This window comes from Schistocerca nitens, chromosome 2 (genome assembly GCF_023898315.1).
Source record: "Schistocerca nitens isolate TAMUIC-IGC-003100 chromosome 2, iqSchNite1.1, whole genome shotgun sequence".
Classification (NCBI taxonomy): Eukaryota; Metazoa; Arthropoda; class Insecta; order Orthoptera; family Acrididae; genus Schistocerca; species Schistocerca nitens.
In genome coordinates this window covers 631,885,290-631,910,701 of record NC_064615.1, presented here as the reverse complement: position 1 = coordinate 631,910,701, position 25,412 = coordinate 631,885,290, and the positions used below count along the sequence as shown (strand labels likewise).

At 45.1% G+C, this 25,412-nt stretch overlaps 1 protein-coding gene across 2 annotated transcripts in view; it reads right to left on the bottom strand.

Annotated features, from left to right (window-relative positions):
* Positions 1-25,412, bottom strand: part of LOC126236743 (patronin) — a 438,638-nt gene that overhangs the window by 184,082 nt on the left and 229,144 nt on the right. For both annotated transcript variants that reach the window (XM_049946276.1, XM_049946277.1), the window contains exon 6: positions 11,527-11,642. In XM_049946276.1, coding sequence (XP_049802233.1) covers positions 11,527-11,642 — 116 coding nt within the window. The remainder of the gene's footprint in view (positions 1-11,526; positions 11,643-25,412) is intronic.

Here is a 25,412-nt window from a genome sequence, read left to right as displayed (position 1 = left end):
GGAAGAAACTTATTTGTTACACAAATTAGTTGTTGATCTAGAAAACTTTACACACATACATACACAAATCATCTTATTACATTTTCACTGAGATAATGTGTGTGTACTTAGTTTAGCTGTCACACATTTTCCACTCTCCATTAATTTTACATTTGTGTTGGGCACTCATAACAGGAGCCCAATTTTCATTTGTTAACAGCACTATATCCTGACGTGTTATTAACAACAAAGATGCTTTAAAATGTAGCAGTCCTGTTTTTATGTTGAATGAAACTGTGTTGTGTTTAATTTAATCAGAATGCCAATATTTTATTTATCAATTTAAACAACCCTTTTTGTGTATCACTATTCTGCACATGAACATCTTGCAAATCTATATGCAAATATACGGCTGCACATATATTGGACACTGTCTGCTTAAAAATTAACATATCCACTGAACTGCCTGCAGCATAGGAATTATTTCACTTTTATTTTTTATTTTTTTTTTATAGAGGGGGTTAGCTTGCCATTAAAGGCAATGCAAACTCTCTTACAATTTTGGCATCTTTCTGTATCTGAGTTTGCCATAAGCAAACTTGACCTATTTGTGAAATCCTCATAATTTTCTTGATATCTTATTTCATGGAACAACTACTATAAAGGATACAGCTAAATGTTTGCCTGACAATGGCAAATAAAAAAGGCTAATAAGCTAATGAAATATTGTATTGTAAATATTTAAGTTTCTGAGTGGTGAAAGTAAAGTTAGAAATATGATTCAACAGAAACTGGCAAAGAACAGGGAAAATCAGGCACATTAAAATTTATCAGCAACAACAGACAGTCTAAGTTTAAAATATACAAGAAAGATGAGATATTTCCCAACAATATTAATAGTGATTGAAATGTATGATCTGAAGATTTTCTGTGGTGCCAACAACTGGAAGACTAAGGAGACGTGGGGAGAAGATTTTTTATTGTTTGTGAAATTTCAATAAAATTCATGTACATTAATGAACAATCAAAGATAACAGCACAGTGCACTACACATTGCATTGTTCTAAGCATGGAGGAGGACAACATCCACTTATAAAGGCATGCAACTCAAATTACTTGCACATTTAGATCATGCACAGACACAAATAAAAAATGAAGCAACTACATGTATCTTATTCACTACCATGAAGTGGATTTCATACAATTTTCATATGAAATCCTGAATTACGAAGCTCTGAAGCTTCAAAGTCCTGCACTGACTAAGCACTACATCACACTGCACTCACAATGCAGTTTTAACTGTGGGTAACAGTGTATTTGTTATCTTAAAATGGAACCTGCTAAAATGACACCAGCTTGAGAAAAATGTGATTAATGACCATGCAAATCTCAGTGTCTAGGGGAAGACGGAGGGAAGAGATGCAAATTGGTGTTGAAAAACTGCGCCTTATAGATGTGTGTCTTGCAGAAAACGCTTTCACAAATGAGACCGCACTGCAAAAGGAACAGTAAAAATAAGGTGGAAAAAGGAACAGAATTCCATACGTTGTGCAGTGAGATTGTCAATGTGATCTGTATATATGTATGGTCTATATTCTCTTGCAGACACCTTAAAAAAAGCTCTCATATATCAAACCTATCTGCAGTGGCAAATTACGGCATCACAATTACTGTCACACTTTGTTATGACATATATTTTATAAATCATGGAATGTCTGAGCCATAATAGCTTTCACATGTGACTAAGCAGACTGATGACAAGAATAATAGACTGCATCTGTCACCTAAATGTTGCAGGAGGTTGGTGTGATGCAAATGTCATAATAACAGCAAATTTGAACAGAGAGGATTTTACATCACATCAAGAGTGATGAAGTAACAGTACATCAGATGATAGTCTGAATAAATCAGGATATTCAGAATACCATATTCTCCACGAAAAATATCTGTATCACACATCTGAAGCCTTACCCTCATACCAGTATCTGCACTCTCCTGCAACTTTTTTTCTCATCATTTGTGCGTTCCATCTTTTGTGCAGACAATGCCCAACCATTCTCAAATTCCCAAAGATGAGATACTGAAAGTGAAATGTTATCTAAAACTTTAACAGGAACCAGAATACTGTTATAAGAGCCAAAGGACATGAAAGGAAGGCAGTGGCTGAGACGGGAGTGAGACAGGGTTGTAAAAACACCACGTGGGAATACAGGTGACACTGGTTGCAGCCCATCCTCCAAGGTATTTGATCTATGCAAATTAATGTTCAAGGAAAAGAAATAAAAATTGACAATAGTCACTGACATTGTAATTCTGTCAGAGAAGCTAAAGGACTTCAAAGATAAGTTGAATGGAATGGATAGTCTCGGGAAAAGAGATAGATAGATGAACAAATGAACAACAACAATAGTGAAACAAGGGTAATGGATTTTAATCAAAATGCATCAGGTGACAATAGAAAAATTTGATTAGGAAATTATACTCTGCAAGTAGTACTTGGTTTCACTATTTGGCCAGCAAAATAACTAACAATGGTAGAAGTAAATGGGATACAAAATGTAGACTTGCAGTAGCAAGAAATGATATTCTGAAAAAGATAAATAAGTTAAAACTAATATAAATTTAGGTGTCAGGAAGCATTCTCTGTAAGTATTTGTCTGGAGCATTGAAGATAAGTAATAAACATTACAGACAAGAAAATAATGTAATTTTTGAAATGTTGTGCTTCAGAAGAATACTGAAGAATAGACGGACAGATCAGATAAGCAATGACAAAAGTACTGCTCAAACTGGCGAGAACGATAGGTTCATAGTACAACCTGACAACCTGATAGGACATCCTGAGGCATCAAAAACAGTAAATATAGTATTAGAGAGAAGTGTGCGAAGGAGGAGGAGGTGGTGGTGGTGGTGTTGGTGGTGGTGGCGGCAGCGGCAGTAGCACATGGAGAGAGTGGAAGTTTGTGGAGGGAGAGTAACACTCGACTGCAGTAGATAAGAGTGAAATGGATGTGGATTGCACCAGTAGTTATGTGTAGATGAAATGTCTCACATGACACACTAGCACACAGAACTGCATCAAACCAGTGTTTGAAATGTCAGTAACAAAAACAATGTCAAAATGCCAACTTGACACCCTGTTCATAAAATATGCAACTGCAGTTCGTAGAGCAAGTGAACTTCAAGAATCCAATTCTGTTATAATTATGTAAAGGTATACACCGAGATGTAGTTTCTACATGAGCTTCCTAGTAAAGATAAAGGCAGATTTCAGCCCTTAAATCTTCACACTTTCCCATCTGTTTCAAACATACCCCCACCTTTTGTAGCTAATACACTGAATCTCTGCTGTTGCTGCCACCACTGCTTGCTGTCAACAGTACATTAGATATACAAAGACTATCACGGGCAAATTATAATAGTCAAATAAAAGTACTCTCTTAAACATGTGTCCAGCTTTAAATACAAGGGAGGTGCCGCTCTGTGTTTTTGAGTCATCAGTCTTCTGACTGGTTTGATTCAGCCCACCATAAATTCCTATCCTGTAACAACCTCATCATCTCAGAGTAGCACTTGCAACTTACGTCCTCAATTTTTTGCTGGCTGTACTCCAGTCTCTGTTTTCCTCTGCAGTTTTTACCCTCTACAGCTCCCTCTGTACCACGGAAGTTATTTCTTAATGTCTTAACATATGTCCTGTGATCCTGTCCCTTCTTCTGGTCAGAATTTGCCACATATTCCTTTCCTCCCCAATTCTGTGCAGAACCTCCTCATTCCTTACCTTATCAGTCCGACTAATTTTCAACATTAGTTTGAAGCACAACTAAAATGCTTGGATTCTCACCTGTTCTGGTTTTCCCACAGTCCATGTTTTACTACCATGCAATGCTATGCTCCAAATGTAAATTCTCTGAAATTTCTTTCTCAAATTAAGGGCTATGTCTGATACTAGTAGACTTCTTTTGGCCAGGAATGTCCTTTATGCCAATGCTAGTCCACTATTGATTTCCTCCTTGCTCCGTCTGTCGTAAATTATTTTGCTGTCTAGGAAGAAGTCCTTAACTCTACTTCATGACCATCAATCCTGATGTGAAGTTTCTCACTTTTCTCATTTCTGCCACTTCTCATTACTTTCATCTTTCTTTGATTTACTCTCAAACCACATTCTGTACTCATTAGACTGTTCATTCCACTCAGCGGATCATGCAATTCTTCTTCACTTTCAATGAGGACTGCAATGTCATCAGCAAATCGGATCACTTATATAATTTCACCTTGAATTTTGATTCCACTCCTGAACCTTTCTTTCACTTCCATCATTGCTTCTTTGATTTACAGATTGAGATGTAGGAACAAAAGACTACTCTGTCTTACATCCTTTCTAACCTGAGCAGTTCGTTCTTTATGTTCCATTCTTATTATTCCCTCTTGGCTCTTTTACATGTTGTATATGTTGTATATTACCTGTCTCTCCCTATAGCTTTCCCCTATTTTCCTCAGAATTTTAAACACCTTGCACGATTTGACATTGTCGGGTGTTCTTCCCAAGTCGACAAATCCTATGAGCGTGTCTTGATTTTTCTTTAGTCTTGCTTCCATTATCAACCGCAACATCAGAATTGCCTCTCTGGTGCCTTTACCATTCCTAAAGCCAAACTGATCATCATCCAACACATCCTCAATTTTATTTTACATTCTTCTGTATATTATTCTTATCAGCAACTTGGATGCAAGAGCTGTTAAGCTGACTGTGCGATAATTCTCGCACCTGTCAGGTCTTACAGTCTTTGGAATTTTCCAAATTTCGGATGGTACATCGCCAGACTCCTAAATTTTACTCACCAACATGAATAGTCGTTTTGCTGCCAACTCCATCCCCACCCCAGCTTTCTCCAATGTAGCAATTAGGTTTTAATAAATTTAAGTCAATTTTCCCCCTTCCCCTTTATTTGTATTTAATTCTTGTATCGCTCTAAATTCACAGTGGCCTTACAAAAGGCACAGTTTTCTTTTTCTATTTTAATTTGCATAAGCTAATACTCAGTCAAGGTGCATCCTTAAGTGTAAACATTTAGCACCCTCTTTCTGTAACTTTCCTTAGTGCTAGGAGCCTGTACATTTGGGCTGACTTTTGCTATTTGCCATATGCATGGCGATACAATTTAGATGATTTCATTGTGTTTTATTGTATACAAGTCAACTTTTGCTTCAACAAGAGTATTTCAATAGGCTATTACACCTGGCATTTAATCTTCACATGAGAAATGCTATGTTACTACAGTCTTTGCGATTTTTGTTCCTGAGATGAATGCATCATATGGCAAGAGCCATATGGCTTTATTCTATGTACTTTATAAGCAAGTGATGTAAGAAGTTAGTACACTTACTTTACATTTTTTTTTTATCTTCAGCTGTTTCTTGTTTGTTTTCTTTAAAATATTTTTGTAAGCATTAATGTAAGTTTTAGGGTTCCTTACACCTTCTGAAGAATATAATTTTAAAATTCTAGATCAAGGGTTTCAATAAACATTTATTTGCAACTGACTGAAAAAAAATCGGTCAACCTATCCAAGAAATATGAAGGACAGTGATAACAGTCTACTGAAAAGAAAACATAACATTTCCTATTTTTATTTTATTGGCCACAACAATTTTCATATGCCCAAATAGTAAACAAACAAGATGAGGATAGGCAACTACATATGTATCACTGATTGTCCAAATTTTTTGGTGAACAGTCAATGCTGACCTTCCGAGATGGTACTTCAGACCATATGTACCAATCTTACTATTAATTGGTAACTACATAAATTATTATGTTATGAGCTTCCAATAGACTAGCTATAGAAAGGATGCAGTAAGTTGGCTGCCAGCCCCCAAGTACTCATTGTTAAAAGTTTGCACCATTCAGAATACATCATGTTGACTGTTCTTAGTTTCAGATTTCTGTCACTCTTGGCGACCCCAAAAGTTGTGACACTAATTCCTTGACAAAGTGGTGCTGTGTTATCAGTGTGAGTGGATGATTAATTGAGTAATAACAGTAACTGTGCTTATATTTAAATGAACAAATGATCTCAGTCCGAGTTTTCTTCTGCTCACTGTGTTGTAATACAACAGCCTTTACTTAGTGTTGGTAGTTACAAATAAATACTGCATATTGTAAGGGGGTCAACAGCCCCTTATGTAGCAAGAACAATATATTTCTGCCTCATGCAGGTTGCAATAGGTACTATTGATAGTCGACAGCCCGGTATGCCAGAGTAGTCAGTGCTGGGACTCCTAGCAAGTAAGTTGTTGACTGCTAAATGAGCAGGGCGGATTTCGGCAGGACGACCGACCGGGCTTATAATTGTTTAATGGCTGTGTGTGTGACCTAACACCGTGGGCATGACCTCCAGCAAATATGTAACTGGCATTAATTGAGTGATTTGTTGAAGTGTTTAAGTGTGCGTTTGTGCACCGTGATTATGCAGCAACTGCGTCGGGCATCCACGATTTGGATTGCAGTGAGGATTGTGCATTCAGTGCTATCTGAAGAATATTGGTGTGTGATGGCATTAATAGGGGATCTATGATGAGTTAACCGTTATTACTTTGTCAGATGAAGGCCTGCCTCATTAGTGCTGTTTAGACAGTACATATAGAACCTTAACAACAAAACATCTACCAATTATTGCTACCTGACATCCTAATTAGTTTTGTTGGATTTGACACGAAGCAACTCCCATGTAAATAACAAGTTTGTTTGTGTGGCCATCCTCCGCAGCAAGCATATAAATACTTGTTATGCAAATCAAACTGCCTTTTCCTGCTGCTAGTTATTTTATTTATACCATAATTTATCCCATACGCGTTTCACCTTCTCCTGTTTTAAGGCATCATCAGTGGGACGATTTGCTGATCTGCGATGTGAGGAAACACAGATCAGATCACAAATCATGCATTAAAACAGGAGACTGCGAAACTCGTATGGGATAAATAAAATAACTAGCAGCAGGAAAAGGCAGTTTAATTTGCAAAATAAGTATTCCCATGTAAATATTAAATGACCAGCCTTTATCAGTTGCACACGGTAAATCTAAAGTGTTAAGCTATAATCCACAAGTCAGTAACGGTTGGTGTAATAAGGGAGTGTTTCAATATTAAGATGACTGTACTGTAAGGTGAATTCATGAATCTATGTTACTTCCACTCCAAATTTATACATGGAAGCTGATCAGTATGAGTCACACATGCCCGTGAGTTATCAGTAATCTAAGACAAATGATAAAACATTCCCTCCCTCACATTCTCTAGCCCCACAGTGGCAATGCTACTTACCCCTCTTCTCCTGAAGTAAGTGGCCAGCTCTACTTAGCTCACAGCCAAATTCACCAAAGTCAATTAAATCTTTAAAATATTACTGACTCTGCAAATAGTTTTCTTTATTACTGAACAGAGTCTTAAGGTGTCCTTGATGTTAGCCGACAGTTTTGGATTTGGCTGTTATTTACTAGATGCATATTACAAAACAACAGAGACTTTCGTAGTCTTTTAGCTGCTGCTCTTTTTCCAGTGAAAGTGGGTCTCACACACACACACACACACACACACACACACACACACACACACACCAAAAGTAACTCCAATGCTAGTCCAATCTCTGTGCTGTTGTACGTGTCTAGATCCCATCAACCACCCAGCTACAGATGAGTGATTACCTATTATAATTTTTGTTTACTGTTACCATCCAGGAATTTCCAAAAATTATCAAGGTATTTGCAGTTTATTTGCTTACAATCACAAGGAAATTATGACATGGAGGATTCTAATGAAATCTATATGATGCCTTCAATTAAATTTCCTTGCTGAACTATTCAGCATGAGAAACATGCATCCAAAGTTACGAATGAAAATTTGAAATTTGAGTCAGGGACGAGAGTCAAACCTGTATTTCATGGTTTTAGAAAGCAGTCACCTTAAATTTTAGGCTATCCCAACCTTTCACTGTCACTCAATAGCTGCCCCTCGTTGTGGAACTCTTATGCATATATATGGGTAAGAGCATATAGCTTCTTGCATCATGGCAATAACACCATCGCATAGAATGGAAGCAGAGGGTCTGTATGCTAGTTCAGGACCTTAGAGTCAAAAAAATCATTTCTCAATCACACATATTAAGAAGAATTTCTAACTATGTTAACCTAAGATTTACAGCTGAATCTACTTAATAATTATTTATACTATTGGAACAAGGAGACAAGTTAATGTTAACCATGTGCTTATCCAAGCATAGATTTTTGCAACAAAGTTTGAGATTTGTATTTGGAGCATAATTATCAAATACAACTCCAAAGCTTACAGTTTGGATGCTGCATGTATATATATATATATTTGTAGTTGCCATCACTAAACAAATATTTTGTGACAGATATGCAAGACAGAAAATTTTAAAGGAAAATAAACCTTAACCTTTTTAGTACTGATTAATTATTTTACATTACCCGGCACCAGTAAGATAAAAGATGCAAACAGCATGCAAGTAATAAATAGTGTGCTGAGCATATCTTAAGAAGTCATGTCACATTTTTCTCTAATAAGTCCCATAACTATTAATGGATTTTTCTTGCATATTACCAATAGCTAATCCCAGACAATACATAATTTTGCAATGAAAAACTCAATGTCATTTCACTTTCATTATCTAAAATGAATAGTTAACTAGTTAATCAGCAAATATGAGCAAATTCTTTTTTATAATTATGAATGATGGTAACTGCCCAAGCCAGTTTAACAGCTAAAAAATATCAACAAAAGTCAGTAACATTCTTAAGACAAATGATTTTTTAATAAATTGACTTTACCATGCAGTAATGATATAGTTATCAACTGAAGCAAAAAGAATCTTTGGAAGAGGAGGAGGAGTAGGATCACTTCAATCAGTTTACATTTTACACCTGGTTGTGGCCCAACAGCTTAACACCAACTGGTGAATGAGAAAATTCCCCAAAAGTTATCTAGTATAATATTGACTGACAAGTACTACCCAGTTCTTAACTATATTTATTATAAGGGTTAAATGAAGTCCGTGTTATTGGACTGAATCTATAACTCTGCAGTGTCCCAACACAAGGTTTTTATCTACAAAGACATTCAAACACTAACTCACATTCCCACACAGAGTGAAAGACTCATTCTGCAAACTACCCCCTGGACTGTAGCTACACCATTTCTCTTCTATATTTTTTTCTTTCGGAAGAGCTATGCCTGCCAAGATATGTAGGGAAGCTTCCATGAAGCTTCTGAAATAGAAGAGAGATACTGGCAGAAGTGGAACTGTGTGAGCGTGTCACAAGTCATGCCTTGGTAGCTCAGTATAAGAGAATTGCCACAAAAGGAAGGTTCTAGGTCTGTGTTCCAATCTGGCAAACAGCTCTAATCTGGCAGGAAGTTTCCTAGATGCTACCTTTATGACTTCTCCCAGTTCTAAGAAATACAGTGATGTTTAAAATCAAGTTCTGTCACATCAAGCACTGTATTCAACAATAATAAATTTTGTCAAACATGTTCAACCTAAACTTTAAATATGCTCCATCATCTGGCTTCCTGATTAGTGCTGGCTGGAAAAGCAAATAAATAAATACAGTCAGGAACGACATTCAGCATCATTTTGACAGGCAAAGCTTTTGGATTTCTGATTACCAGAAGCCTATCTTGCTTAATGGACCAACTGCACAAATTTTCCAGGAATTATTAAAAGAATCTGCCTCAATGTGAATCAAATGGTCTCCAACTTTAACCAAGTTATAAATGTCCCAGTACACTTGTGATTTTGTACATAACAAATATGACAACTGAAAAAGATTTTTGGCACTAATCTGCACTTAATGAGATAGGAATGATTCCACATTTAAAGGAACGAACCTCCTTTACTGGTGCCACTCAAACTGTTTCAAAACATTCACAAAACTCCTTCAGCAAGTCAGGGAATATAAATACAGAACAAGGCATGAAATTTCAACTTATGTTACATCTGATTATCTCTGGCACACAGCTTTTTGTGCAGAAAAAAAAAAGAACCACAAATTAATTAAACTACAAAATTGTTAAGGCTTTCGTGGCCACTTGTTGACAAACTGCCTACTGGCTCCTGTCTCAGGTTCTTCGACAGACATGTTTGCCAGCATGAGTGGCTGGCATTGCCAAAGCTTCATCCTCCATTGCCGGTGGTCAACTGGAGCTGAGCTCGCAGCCGCAGACTATATGTACGTGGTGCACCAACGTCTGAGGGCTTCTCCGCAGTCATTTCCGGTGCGGTTCTCCTCTTGCTACCTGCGACAGTCGTTTGCCGCAGTACGGGAAGCCAGGATCCGTTTACCTTAAGGCTTTCCTCTTTCTTATATATACTCTATACCATGCACATGCGGAAAAGTTTATGTCGGAATGACTGGACGATCAATCAACACCAGGATCAAAGAACATAAGTGACATTGCAGGTTGGGGCAGATGGAGAAATCGGCCATGGCAGAACACTCCCTAAGTGAGACCGACCACGTAATAAAATTCGCCAACACGGAAGTTTTGGCTGTAGAGAAGCACTACCACACACGCTTGTTCGGAGAAGCTAGAGAAATACAAAAACAAGCGAACAGCTTCCACAAGAAAGAGGAAAGCCTTAAGGTAAACGGATCCTAGCTTCACGTACCGCAGGGAACGACCGTCATAGGTAGCAAGAGTAGAACTGCACTGGAAATGACCGCGGAGAAGCCCTCTGACTTTGGCACGCCAGGTACATATAGTCTGCGGCCGCGAGCTCGGCTCCAGTTCACCACCAGCAATGGAGGATGAAGCTTTGACAATGCCAGCCACTCGTGCTGGCGAAACATCAGTAAAATCATTAGATGAACGTCGGCCGAAGAACCTGAGACAGGAGCCAATAGGTAATTAAACTACGTTCTAACATTGAGGTTGTTTGTACTTCAGGAAGAAACCTACATTATTCACAAACATAAAATGTATATGTGATAAATCAAGAAAACATAGACGTTGCTTATATTCTGGAATTATGTAATGCAGTAAACCTTTAATTAATTATGAACACACAAAACATATTACAATTTTGCTTTTACTACTTTCTTCGATTACTAAATATTGCTGAGGCTCTCAGTGATGCACCGACTAGTTTAATTGAAATTTCAGAATCATTCACATCTGAAGAAATAACGATTTTATCATTTTGCTCATAGCTTTCTTAGAAATACAACATACAGTCCTGATACCAACAAATACGATGGAAACAAAACAAGTATCTACTATTTTGTGCACACAATAGAAAATGAACTGTAGGTTTGAGGATACTACATTGGATATATTTGTAAAAATTTCATATTTTGAATCAACACAAGCAACAGGCAACATTAGTACAAGAATCATTCAATATGAATGCCTGTAAATATATTAATAACACAACAGAATGAAAGTTAATATGCCTGTTTTACTAACTTAAAATGAAAACAAATAAAAACCAAAATAAAATTTGGCTCAGCCCACTGAATAGTATCTCACCTTCTTTCAAATAAGACGATTTATCCGTACCAGGAAACCTCACACATTTAACAGGATGTATTTCAAGAACGTTAAAAAGGTCAGCAAGGAAGACAATCAAATTCTGCCTCATGGATCTGGAAAACAGTAAGAGCTACTGATTTAAACCATTTCTTATTTATATATTTAAAAATACAACAATTTAATCAACAATGAATAAAAAGAACAGTATCTAGTGTAGTGTGGACTGTGTAAGAGTAGGTTAGCTTTTTACTGGAGTAAAACATAAATGTTAAATTTATTTACATGATCTAAACCAGCGGTTCCCAACCTGGGGATAATTAGCCCCTGAGGAGTAAAATGAAATTTCCTGAAGGGTAAAAACTGTAAAAACTGAACGGCTCAATTCTGTTTCATGAAACTAAATTTTTTTCAAATCATCATTACTACTCTCACAATTCTGTCAGACTTTAGCACGGATTATATAAGTTATCAATAATTACTTTTTCTCAATCAGTACTATTAGTGCGGTGGAGGTTGCAGGATCCTCATAGTCACTACTCACTACACACACATGTTGTGCTGTGTCTCCTACACCGCTAATGATAAGACAGACACATACATAACAAACGCTAAACATCTCATCTCAAGAAAATGCCTTCTCCAAGTTGTCGACAGTACCTGCGGTAGTCCAGAAATTGCTTCACTGCTGACTTGAAACAGATGAATAAGTCAGCTGACAGTACAGCTCAGCAGTAACTACATAAAGGCTACTGTAGTGCTGTACACAGTATTATTATTATTACTATTATTGTTAGTGACTGTGGTCAGACACAAAGTAGTAACACCCAAAAGTCTTCTAATGTCTGCCACTTCAGAAATAATACGAGCAGCAACCAAGTGATTTAAGAACAATAAGTATGGTGCACACATTTTAACTTGGTTGATTGGAAATGAGGTTGCAGTGTGCAGGTCAAGCAAGTCCTGCAATGGAAAGGAGTAATGCAGGGGAATTTTTTTTTGTAACAACTACCTACCCTCACTGTGAATAGACAGCTTTCTTATCTGAAAAGGAGCCATGGGTAGCAGTTGTGGTGCTCCACAAATTCCTTCCCTTTTCATTCTAACCAACAAACACAAAAACATGCACATAAACTCAATATCATTCATCTTTCATCATTTTAATAATAAAAATGTTCCAAGAAACCAAATAATGGAAAATAAAGGATAGAAAGTAACAATATTATGAAAAGTAATGTTGCCACTCACCATATAGCAGAGATGCTGAATTGCAGATAGACACAACAAAAAAACTATCACAAATAAAGCTTTTGGCCAGTAAGGCCTTTGTAAAAAATAGACGACAGACGTACATAGTGAAGCATTAGAAAATAGTAACAAAGGAAAACAGCACTGGGTTAGGACGTGACGAGAGACGACATTGGTGGGGAGGGGGGAGGGGAGGGGAGGGGGGATGGGAGGGGGGAAGGGAGGGGATGGGGGGCGGGAGGGCTACTAGCTAATATCTAATTGCACTCTCAGGTAATGATCTTACAAAGATTGAGAACCACTGATCTAACAGTTTAACATATTTTTTTCTAGCAACATATTACAGAGTTTCCAGTCTTTCAACTTCTTATACACAGAGTGACAATTGTTCAATTCTTGAAACACTCCACCTGGTGAACTTTAACATGTACTCATTTTGGGAATAAAGTGGCAGTAGCTCGACTGATTCTAACCATATGCTGTCTTTCCATTAAAACTGTTTGTGGGCAGTTGACACTACTTCAACAGCAGGAAGTATGGACACCTTTCACACATGAACATTCATACCTGCATAACTGAAAGACACATCCAACATGTTTACACAAAATTTTAGTTTCTTTTCACATTTTCTCATTTACTGTACGGATACAGGGCATGTCTGGTACGCACAGCGTAAAAATTATCCTTCAATTGGTTGTGTCAATGGTTATCATGAAGTTGCAACTATATGCCTTGTCACCAGACACCTGAACTTACTTTTCCTCAAGGAACATAATTTCTGGAACTGTATGGAAAAAATTCAGTTCTTTTCCAGAAAACCTGTAGCAGGTTTCTATTAATAGAAAAATTTGATAAAGTGAAGTGAGAAGCAATGTCAATCCTCTGTCATTGGTCTGTCCAGATTATTCAATAAATGAATTCAGTATTTTAATCTGGAGTGCAATTGGATAAGCACACATGCTTTGGGTAATTTCCATAGAAACACTCAAAGTGGTACACAATTATCAGTTGGTAATAGTTTCATATATAAAATCACAATCAACCTATACAAGCACATTCACCTAAGCATCTTTGTCAATAAATAAGCAACAGCAAATGTATGTGCACATACAGATGGTAATGTTCTTGTAAATATTTTGCAAAATTATGATCATTAAATCACACCACAGCTAATGTTGATTCCAACAACCCTCCTTGCACAAGGTAATGTGCAAAAACTGAAATATTTGTGGCAATAAGAAATCATTGGAAATTGTCTGTTAAAAGTAGACACTCTTTTCAAACTGTTTATTTTATGCACAATAAATAAATACAGTGCTTATTTATTAACCAGCAGTAGCTGTAATTATAATGGAGAGCAGGTCACCCACCCTGCCGGTGGTGTAAATCAAAGAAATAGGAATAGGAAAGTCCTGACCTCTTCCAACTTCAATTAATTTGAAGGGTTAAGACTCAAAAATAATCAACTACATTTTACCTTATCAAAAAAGTAAGTAAACTGTCGAATTATCACCTCTTTCTACGCACTTCCTATATTACTGCTTTCTTTTCAACTAAACTACTGAAAAAAAAAAATCTTGTTCAACAATCTACATTTTAACAAGAATAATCTATAGAAACTCACTAAATTCAGCCTGATATTCCGATAAGTGACTGGTATTACTGAGTGTAAAATATTCATCATTTTTAAAGCCATGCCATCAAAATGAAAACAACACATAGTGGAATGAAAATCCTGTAAGTAACTCACTATGGTGAAATGATAAAATGGTAAGTAGGATTTCCTTTCCCCGCAGTCAAACTTAGAAATTTTAAAAATAATTTTCTTTTTCTCGATCGCACATGTTGGAGGGGGAAGAAGGGGAGGGATGACATCATAGATCACGTAGGTACAGTGAACTGCTCAGCAACGTACCATAGCTCTTACAATTCCACCTTGTATACAAGCCAATTATTCTCAACAATGTTTAGTGATTTGAGAACTACAAAAACATCTTCCAGTTTGAAGACAAAAACTGAAGCAATTGTAAAGAACATATTTTTGCCTTTAATACAAACAGAACTGAAAGAAAACCTTAACAAACATTACACATGCTGGTAATCATGAGTACCCCAAGTAATTTCCTGCAATTAATCAATACTTTGTTAAAAGATAAAGCAATTCAGTAGAAACTGTTACAGCTGTGAGTGTAACAAGGAACATTCCAACACAATTTCTGAATTTATCATAATGTTAGACAACACAACAATATCAATAAGACGACAAGTGCTTATGTGAGTAATAACACAAATTGCTAATATTACAATCAAGACCCTCAAAGCCATGTAAAACCAAGATGGTTATGGGTTTTTCTGGCCATTTACAGAATTTTATGTATGTTTGAGCCATTAAAATCTTATTTCATATAATTAGACAAATGGCTAGCTCTCCTCAAGTCTTTTCTCAAATGAAGTTGCTCAGGCTTATTTCTAGTTTCTCATGGCACAGAAAAGTGTATCAAAAGTTCATTGCCAGAACTGAAATGAAAGATTTCATTCAGTGAGGTTAGGAGGGTGCTACACGAAGTAAATGACAGAATGCTGGTTTTGTTATTACAAAAGTGAAGGATTCACTAGCTGATCTGCCAACACCCCAATATCCGAGGTTTCACAACAAATGCATATCTTCGGTCTATGCATGACAGTGCACAGTACTAATTTGTTCCAAACAGCTGTGTGTGAACATGTGATTTTCCAGGGAGTCATATCTTGGGTTCTACTGATCACAGAGACGAGGGGACAAGTGTTTTGGTTAACCCCTGGCCTAGTACGCCTAACAGAACAGGCGTACCGTGGCTATCCTGCAGTAAATCGTCAAAATTTGAACATTAAACACTTCCTTCAGCACAGCCAAATAGGCAAATCTGTTGGTTCTTTTGCATTATGTGTGATCTGGGGTGGACCTTAAGCAGGTTAGCACCATTTCTTCATGCGTCGTTCCAGAGAAAACCTAAAAATAACATGATTTTTGGGTACCAAAAGTACAAATTGTGGAGATGGCTACTTCCATAATTTCTATTCATTGCAGATCAATGCAATTTAGAGGTTCAAAGTTACCACACTTATACATGTAAAATATGCAGTCTGAAGCATAAATATAATTTTAACAGATATGACAAAAATATGGCAAGGGTTCTAAGGTCACTAAACTATGTTTTCAGACAGCATTTTTGCACCCATAAAGCTTTATAACATACTGTCTCTGTATAATGGGCATTTCACTCCTGTACAAATACACCCAAAGTTGTACAGCAGTGACAAGAAATGGGCTAAAAAGAGTCCTCGTATGCCTGAAAAGGACATAAAATTACTGCCAAAAATTATGCAAAATATTCATGACATTTTTATTCTTTTAAGACACAAACCATAAGCTGGGTGTTTTGGTGAACTGTGATTCGTGAGCAAAGTGTCCAGACAAAATATAAAGCAAACAATTTTACGTTTTCCTTATACACTACTGGCCATTACATTTGCTACACCACGAAGATGACGTGCTACAGACCCGAATTTAACCGACAGGAGGAAGATGCTGCGATATGCAAATTATTAGCTTTTCAGAGCATTCACACAAGGTTGGCGCCGGTGGCAACACCTACAATGTGCCGGCATGAGGAAAGTTTCCAACCGATTTCTCGTACACAAACAGCAGTTTGCCGGCGTTGCCTGGTGAAACGTTATTGTGATGCCTTGTGTAAGGAGGAGAAATGCGTACCATCAAGTTTCCAACTTTGATAAAGGTCGGATTGTAGCCTATCGCGATTGCAGTTTATCATATCGTGACTTTGCTGCTCACATTGGTCGAGATCCAATGACTGTTAGCAGAATATGGAATCGGTGGGTTCAGGAGATGAAAGGCATTTTATCCGCATGGCTCTAATGGATCGTGCAGCCACGTCTCGGTCCCTGAGTCAACCGAGATTCCCAGAGAAACCCAGAGTAACAAAACAACAACCATCTGCATGAACAGTTCGACGACTTTTGCAGCAGCATGGACTATCAGCTCGGAGACCATGGCTGCGGTTACCCTTGATGCTGCATCACAGACAGGAGCGCCTGCGATGGTGTACTCAATGACAAACCTAGGTGCACTAATGGCAAAACGTCAGTTATTTGGATGAATCCAGGTTCTGTTTACAGCATCATGATGGTCATATTCATGTTTGGCGACATCGCAGTGAACGCACTTTGGAAGTGTGTATCTGTCATCGCCATAGTGGCGTATCACCCGGCGTGATGGTATGAGGTGCCATTGGTTCCACGTCTCGGTCACCTCTTGTTTGCACTTTGAACAGTGTACGTTACATTTAAGATGTGTTAGGACCTGTGGCTCTACCCTTCATTTGATCCCTGCGAAACCCTACATTTCAGCAGGATAATGCAAGACCGCATGTTGCAGGTCCTGTATGGGCCTTTCTGGATACAGAAAATGTTCGACCTGCTGCCCTGGCCAGCACATTCTCCAGATCTCTCACCAATTGAAAATGTCTGGTCAATGGTGGCCAAGCAACTGGCTCCTCATAACATGCCAGTCACTACTCTTGATGAACTGTGGTATCGTGTTGAAGCTGCATGGGCAGCTGTACCTGTTCACGCCATCCAAGCTCTGTTTGACTCAATGCCCAGGTGTATCAAGGGCGTTATTATGGCCATAGGTGGTTGTTCTGGGTACTGATTTCTCAAGATCTATGCAACCAAATTGTGTGAAAATGTAATCACATGTCAGTTCTAGTATAATATATTTGACCAATGAATACCCGTTTATCATCTGCATTTTTTCTTGGTGTAGAAGTTAAAATGGACAGTAGTGTATAATGAGAACTTATTCTTTGTTTTGTGTCAAAGTATACAAACATGTTGAAGTTTATAAATAAGCTGTCAAAACTTCACTGACCCACAAATTTCTTACAAATTTCTTTTTATATGAACAGCACATCCTACTAAGGGAGGGAGGCAGAGGGGGAGTGGGGGAGCGAGGGAGGAGGGGCGTGAGGGAGCGAGGGAGGAGGGGCGTGAGGGAGCGAGGGAGCGAGGAGGGGCGTGAGGGAGCGAGGGAGCGAGGAGGGGCGTGAGGGAGGGAGGGAGGGAGCGAGGAGGGGCGTGAGGGAGGGAGGGAGGGAGGGAGGAGGGGCGTGAGGGAGGGAGGGAGGGAGGGAGGGAGGGAGGAGGGGCGTGAGGGAGGGAGGGAGGGAGGGAGGGAGGGAGGAGGGGCGTGAGGGAGGGAGGGAGGGAGGAGGGGCGTGAGGGAGGGAGGGAGGGAGGGAGGGAGGAGGGGCGTGAGGGAGGGAGGGAGGGAGGGAGGGAGGAGGGGCGTGAGGGAGGGAGGGAGGGAGGGAGGGAGGGAGGAGGGGCGTGAGGGAGGGAGGGAGGGAGGGAGGGAGGGAGGAGGGGCGTGAGGGAGGGAGGGAGGGAGGGAGGGAGGAGGGGCGTGAGGGAGGGAGGGAGGGAGGGAGGGAGGAGGGGCGTGAGGGAGGGAGGGAGGGAGGGAGGGAGGAGGGGCGTGAGGGAGGGAGGGAGGGAGGGAGGGAGGAGGGGCGTGAGGGAGGGAGGGAGGGAGGGAGGAGGGGCGTGAGGGAGGGAGGGAGGGAGGAGGGGCGTGAGGGAGGGAGGGAGGGAGGGAGGAGGGGCGTGAGGGAGGGAGGGAGGGAGGGAGGAGGGGCGTGAGGGAGGGAGGGAGGGAGGGAGGAGGGGCGTGAGGGAGGGAGGGAGGGAGGGAGGAGGGGCGTGAGGGAGGGAGCGAGGGAGGAGGGGCGTGAGGGAGGGAGCGAGGGAGGAGGGGCGTGAGGGAGGGAGCGAGGGAGGAGGGGCGTGAGGGAGGGAGCGAGGGAGGAGGGGCGTGAGGGAGGGAGCGAGGGAGGAGGGGCGTGAGGGAGGGAGCGAGGGAGGAGGGGCGTGAGGGAGGGAGGGAGGGAGGAGGGGCGTGAGGGAGGGAGGGAGGAGGGGCGTGAGGGAGGGAGGGAGGGAGGAGGGGCGTGAGGGAGGGAGGGAGGGAGGAGGGGCGTGAGGGAGGGAGGGAGGGAGGGAGGAGGGGCGTGAGGGAGGGAGGGAGGGAGGAGGGGCGTGAGGGAGGGAGGGAGGGAGGGAGGAGGGGCGTGAGGGAGGGAGGGAGGGAGGGAGGAGGGGCGTGAGGGAGGGAGGGAGGGAGGGAGGAGGGGCGTGAGGGAGGGAGGGAGGGAGGGAGGAGGGGCGTGAGGGAGGGAGGGAGGGAGGGAGGAGGGGCGTGAGGGAGGGAGGGAGGGAGGAGGGGCGTGAGGGAGGGAGGGAGGGAGGAGGGGCGTGAGGGAGGGAGGGAGGGAGGAGGGGCGTGAGGGAGGGAGGGAGGGAGGGAGGAGGGGCGTGAGGGAGGGAGGGAGGGAGGGAGGGAGGAGGGGCGTGAGGGAGGGAGGGAGGGAGGAGGGGCGTGAGGGAGGGAGGGAGGGAGGAGGGGCGTGAGGGAGGGAGGGAGGGAGGAGGGGCGTGAGGGAGGGAGGGAGGGAGGGAGGAGGGGCGTGAGGGAGGGAGGGAGGGAGGGAGGAGGGGCGTGAGGGAGGGAGGGAGGGAGGGAGGAGGGGCGTGAGGGAGGGAGGGAGGAGGGGCGTGAGGGAGGGAGGGAGGGAGGGAGGGAGGAGGGGCGTGAGGGAGGGAGGGAGGGAGGGAGGGAGGAGGGGCGTGAGGGAGGGAGGGAGGGAGGGAGGGAGGGAGGAGGGGCGTGAGGGAGGGAGGGAGGGAGGAGGGGCGTGAGGGAGGGAGGGAGGGAGGGAGGAGGGGCGTGAGGGAGGGAGGGAGGGAGGGAGGAGGGGCGTGAGGGAGGGAGGGAGGGAGGGAGGGAGGAGGGGCGTGAGGGAGGGAGGGAGGGAGGGAGGAGGGGCGTGAGGGAGGGAGGGAGGGAGGGAGGGAGGGAGGAGGGGCGTGAGGGAGGGAGGGAGGGAGGGAGGGAGGAGGGGCGTGAGGGAGGGAGGGAGGGAGGGAGGGAGGAGGGGCGTGAGGGAGGGAGGGAGCGAGGGGGGGCGTGAGGGAGGGAGGGAGCGAGGAGGGGCGTGAGGGAGGGAGGGAGCGAGGAGGGGCGTGAGGGAGGGAGGGAGGGAGGAGGGGCGTGAGGGAGGGAGGGAGGGAGGAGGGGCGTGAGGGAGGGAGGGAGGGAGGGAGGAGGGGCGTGAGGGAGGGAGGGAGGGAGGAGGGGCGTGAGGGAGGGAGCGAGGAGGGGCGTGATGGAGGGAGGGAGGAAGGGCGTGATGGAGGGAGGGAGGAAGGGCGTGATGGAGGGAGGGAGGAGGGGCGTGAGGGAGGGAGGGAGGAGGGGCGTGAGGGAGGGAGGGAGGAGGGGCGTGAGGGAGGGAGGGAGGAGGGGCGTGATGGAGGGAGGGAGGAGGGGCGTGATGGAGGGAGGGAGGAGGGGCGTGATGGAGGGAGGGAGGAGGGGCGTGATGGAGGGAGGGAGGAGGGGCGTGATGGAGGGAGGGAGGAGGGGCGTGATGGAGGGAGGGAGGAGGGGCGTGATGGAGGGAGGGAGGAGGGGCGTGATGGAGGGAGGGAGGAGGGGCGTGATGGAGGGAGGGAGGAGGGGCGTGATGGAGGGAGGGAGGAGGGGCGTGATGGAGGGAGGGAGGAGGGGCGTGATGGAGGGAGGGAGGAGGGGCGTGATGGAGGGAGGGAGGAGGGGCGTGATGGAGGGAGGGAGGAGGGGCGTGATGGAGGGAGGGAGGAGGGGCGTGATGGAGGGAGGGAGGAGGGGCGTGATGGAGGGAGGGAGGAGGGGCGTGATGGAGGGAGGGAGGAGGGGCGTGATGGAGGGAGGGAGGAGGGGCGTGATGGAGGGAGGGAGGAGGGGCGTGATGGAGGGAGGGAGGAGGGGCGTGATGGAGGGAGGGAGGAGGGGCGTGATGGAGGGAGGGAGGAGGGGCGTGGGGGAGGGAGAGGGGCGTGGGGGAGGGAGAGGGGCGTGGGGGAGGGAGAGGGGCGTGGGGGAGGGAGAGGGGCGTGGGGGAGGGAGAGGGGCGTGGGGGAGGGAGAGGGGTGTGGGGGAGGGACAGGGGTGTGAGGGAGGGACAGGGGTGTGAGGGAGGGAGAGGGGTGTGAGGGAGGGAGAGGGGTGTGAGGGAGGGAGAGGGGTGTGAGAGAGGGGGGAGTGTGGGTGTGAGAGAGGGGGGAGTGTGGGAGTGAGAGAGGGGGGAGTGTGGGAGTGAGAGAGGGGGGAGTGTGGGAGTGAGAGAGGGGGGAGTGTGGGAGTGAGAGGGGGGGAGTGTGGGAGTGAGAGAGGGGGAGTGAGAGAGGGGGGAGTGAGGGAGGGAGGGGAGTGAGAGAGGGGGGAGTGAGGGAGGGAGGGAGGGGTGAGTGAGTGAGGGGGAGTGAGGGGTGAGTGAGTGAGGGGGAGTGAGGGGTGAGTGAGTGAGGGGGAGTGAGGGAGTGAGTGAGTGAGTGAGGGAGAGAGGGGGAGTGAGTGAGTGAGGGAGAGAGGGGGTTGGAGGGAGGGAGAGAGGGGGGTTGGAGGGAGGGAGAGAGGGGGGTTGGAGGGAGGGAGAGAGGGGGGTTGGAGGGAGGGAGAGAGGGGGGTTGGAGGGAGGGAGAGAGGGGGGTTGGAGGGAGGGAGAGAGGGGGGTTGGAGGGAGAGAGGGGAGAGAGGGGAGGGAGAGAGGGAGGGAGGGGAGGGAGGGAGAGAGGGAGAGAGGGAGGGAGAGAGGGAGGGAGGGAGAGAGGGGAGGGAGGGAGGGAGGGAGGGAGAGAGGGGTGGGAGGGAGGGAGAGAGGGGTGGGAGGGAGGGAGAGAGGGGTGGGAGGGAGGGAGAGAGGGGAGGGAGAGAGGGAGGGGAGGGAGTGAGGGAGGGGAGGGAGGGGAGGGAGTGAGGGAGGGGAGGGAGTGAGGGAGGGGAGGGAGAGAGGGGAGGGAGTGAGGGAGGGAGGGGAGGGAGTGAGGGAGGGGAGGGTGGAGTGCGGAGAGGGAGAGAGGGGAGAGAGGGAGAGAGGGGAGAGAGGGAGAGAGGGGAGAGAGGGAGAGAGGGGAGAGAGGGAGAGAGGGGAGGGAGGGAGAGAGGGGAGGGAGGGAGAGAGGGGAGGGAGGGAGAGAGGGGAGGGAGGGAGAGAGGGGAGGGAGGGAGAGAGGGGAGGGAGGGAGAGAGGGGAGGGAGGGAGAGAGGGGAGGGAGGGAGAGAGGGGAGAGAGGGGAGGGAGGGAGGGAGGGGAGGGAGGGAGGGAGGGAGGGGAGGGAGGGAGAGAGGGGAGGGAGGGAGAGAGGGGAGGGAGGGAGAGAGGGGAGGGAGGGAGAGAGGGGAGGGAGGGAGAGAGGGGAGGGAGGGAGAGAGGGGAGGGAGGGAGAGAGGGGAGGGAGGGAGAGAGGGGAGGGAGGGAGAGAGGGGAGGGAGGGAGAGAGGGGAGGGAGGGAGAGAGGGGAGGGAGGGAGGGAGAGAGGGGTGGGAGGGAGGGAGAGAGAGAGGGGTGGGAGGGAGGGAGAGAGAGAGGGGTGGGAGGGAGGGAGAGAGGGGAGGGAGGTAGAGAGGGGAGGGAGGTAGAGAGGGGAGGGAGGTAGAGAGGGGAGGGAGGTAGAGAGGGGAGGGAGGTAGAGAGGGGAGGGAGGTAGAGAGGGGAGGGAGGTAGAGAGGGGAGGGAGGTAGAGAGGGGAGGGAGGTAGAGAGGGGAGGGAGGTAGAGAGGGGAGGGAGGTAGAGAGGGGAGGGAGGTAGAGAGGGGAGGGAGGTAGAGAGGGGAGGGAGGTAGAGAGGGGAGGGAGGTAGAGAGGGGAGGGAGTGAGGGGAGGGGAGGGAGAGAGGGGAGGGAGAGAGGGAGGGGAGGGAGGGGAGGGAGTGAGGGAGGGGAGGGAGAGAGGGGAGGGAGTGAGGGAGGGGAGGGAGTGAGGGAGGGGAGGGAGTGAGGGAGGGGAGGGAGTGAGGGAGGGGAGGGAGTGAGGGAGGGGAGTGAGGGAGGGGAGGGGGGAGTGCGGCGAGGGAGGGAGAGAGGGAGAGAGGGGAGAGAGGGAGAGAGGGGAGGGAGGGAGAGAGGGGAGGGAGGGAGAGAGGGGAGGGAGGGAGAGAGGGGAGGGAGGGAGAGAGGGGAGGGAGGGAGAGAGGGGAGGGAGGGAGAGAGGGGAGGGAGGGAGAGAGGGGAGGGAGGGAGAGAGGGGAGGGAGGGAGAGAGGGGAGGGAGGGAGAGAGGGGAGGGAGGGAGAGAGGGGAGGGAGGGAGAGAGGGGAGGGAGGGAGAGAGGGGAGGGAGGGAGAGAGGGGAGGGAGGGAGAGAGGGGAGGGAGGGAGAGAGGGGAGGGAGGGAGAGGGGGAGGGAGGGAGAGGGGGAGGGAGAGGGGAGGGAGAAAATGCTCCAGTTGGAGCACAAGAAAGGTGAATATGTTTCTCTTTAAAAGACTCTTAAGGAAGAGTGGGGAACCACCTGCCTCAATCCTCATTCCTTACCAAAAATGAAATGTTAACATACGAACATGTTGATGGTTTTTTGTACTGAAAGAGAGTAATAAGGGAGAGACAGTGACAATGGGGGAGAGAGGAGAAAATCTGAATGGGGGAGAGAGAGAGAGGGGGGGGAGATAGTCATAGCGGGAGAGAGAAAGTGGAGTGAAAGAGAACGAGAGAGGGATGAAGATAATAGCAGTGGCAGTCAGAGAGAGTAGAGAGATTAGTTGATCACCGAGAGAAAGTGGCAGTAAGAGATATGGATGGAGATCGAAACAGTGATAGCAAAAGAGAGACGAGACAGTGGAAATGAAATACGCAGATGAGTAGAGATCATAATGGTGGAAGGGAGGGACGGGGGTGGGCTGCACCCTCCAACACCAGGGAACTTTTAACATGTAGGTTCAGAGGAAGGTAAAATTTGGGCCAAAATTTTAAACTTGTGTGTGTAGGGGAAACAATAAGTTGGACCCCAGAATTTTTCAAATGCCGAGGTATGGTGGAGACCGTGGCAGTGGGAAAGAAAGCAGAAAGGAGACTACACGTGAGAGAGGAGACAGTGGCAGTGGGATATACTGTAAATCAATAGGAGGAATGGGAGGTGGTGGGGGAGAGAGACAGACACCGGCAGGGAGGACGAGTTGCTGAGTATGAAGTCTGAACTACAAAGAGACACTGAGTGAGAGGATTTATAAGTTACGGGTTGAAAGCGCATGCCAAAATTCTGTGTGGGGAAAGTGGAATGAGGACTGAGGCAGCTGGTTCCCCAGTTTTCTGTCAGAGCGTTTAAATGAGGAATGTATTCACCTTTTTGTCTGCTCCAACAGGATAATTTTTCCACTGTTCATTTTATGAAACAACTACTATCAGATGAAACGGAACAAGCCTCTGTCACAACAGCGATATTTTGATTCCAGAAAGAAATTTTCACTCTGCAGTGGAGTGTGCGCCGATATGAAACTTCCTGGCAGATTAAAACTGTGTGCCAGACCGAGACTCGAACTCAGGATCTTTGCCTTTAATATTTTGATTGGTTATTTCTGCAGGTGATAATTACATAGGATCTGGTAGAATATTCTTTGATACGGCTATGTGAGTGCAGTAACTGGAAACTGAATTAGCGTATGTTGTTTGACAGGGTCCTGGAATTACTCTTTTCTGAAAGAAAGTGAGTCAAATACAGAATTCAGCAGTTTGTTAGGTAAAAATACGTGGGTACTGTTCTTCAAATGTTTCGTATCAGAAGAGCAATGCTGCTAACCACTAAAAGTAGCACAATTTAGTTCCCTTTTCCTGGCCACAATGCTAATGCAGAAAGACTGTCCCTATTAATGAATGCTCACTGGACAGAATACAGACATAAGAAAAGAAGACAGGAATAAATTAAATTTGACATCACTTACGACCACTGCATGAAGAGTTTGACAGAGCGCTGAAACACCCGAGTCGAAACAAGGCCCCAAGAGTAGACAACATTCCATTAGAACTACTGACAGCCTTGGGAGAACCATTCCTGACAAAACTGTACCATCTGGTGAGCAAGTTGTATGAGATAGGCGAAATATCCTCAGACTTCAAGAAGAATATAATAATTCCAATCCCAGAGAAAGCAGGTGTTGACAGATGTGAAAATTACCGAACTATCAGTTTAATAAGTCACGACTGCAAAATACTAACATGAATTTTTTACAGACGAATAGAAAAACTGGTAGAAGCTGACCTCGGGGAAGATCAATTTGGATTCCGTAGAAATGTTGGAACACGTGAGGCAATACTGACCCTATGACTTATCTTAGAAGAAAGATTAAGGAAAGGCAAACCTACGTTTCTAGCATTTGTAGACTTAGAGAAAGCTTTTGACAATGTTAACTGGAATACTCTCTTTCAAATTCTGAAGGTGGCAGGGGTAAAATACAGGGAGCGAAAGGCTATTTACAATTTGTACAGAAACCAGATGGCAGTTGTAAGAGTCGAGGGGCATGAAAGGGAAGCAGTGATTGGGAAGGGAGGGAGACAGGGTTGTAGCCTCTCCCCGATGTTATTCAATCTGTATATTGAGCAAGCAGTAAAGGAAACAAAAGAAAAATTAGGAGTTGGAATTAAAATCCATGGAGAAGAAATAAAAACTTTGAGGTTTGCCAATGACATTGTAATTTTGTCAGAGACAGCAATGGACCTGGAAGAGCAGTTGAACAGGATGGACAGTGTCTTGAAAGGAGGATGTAAGATGAA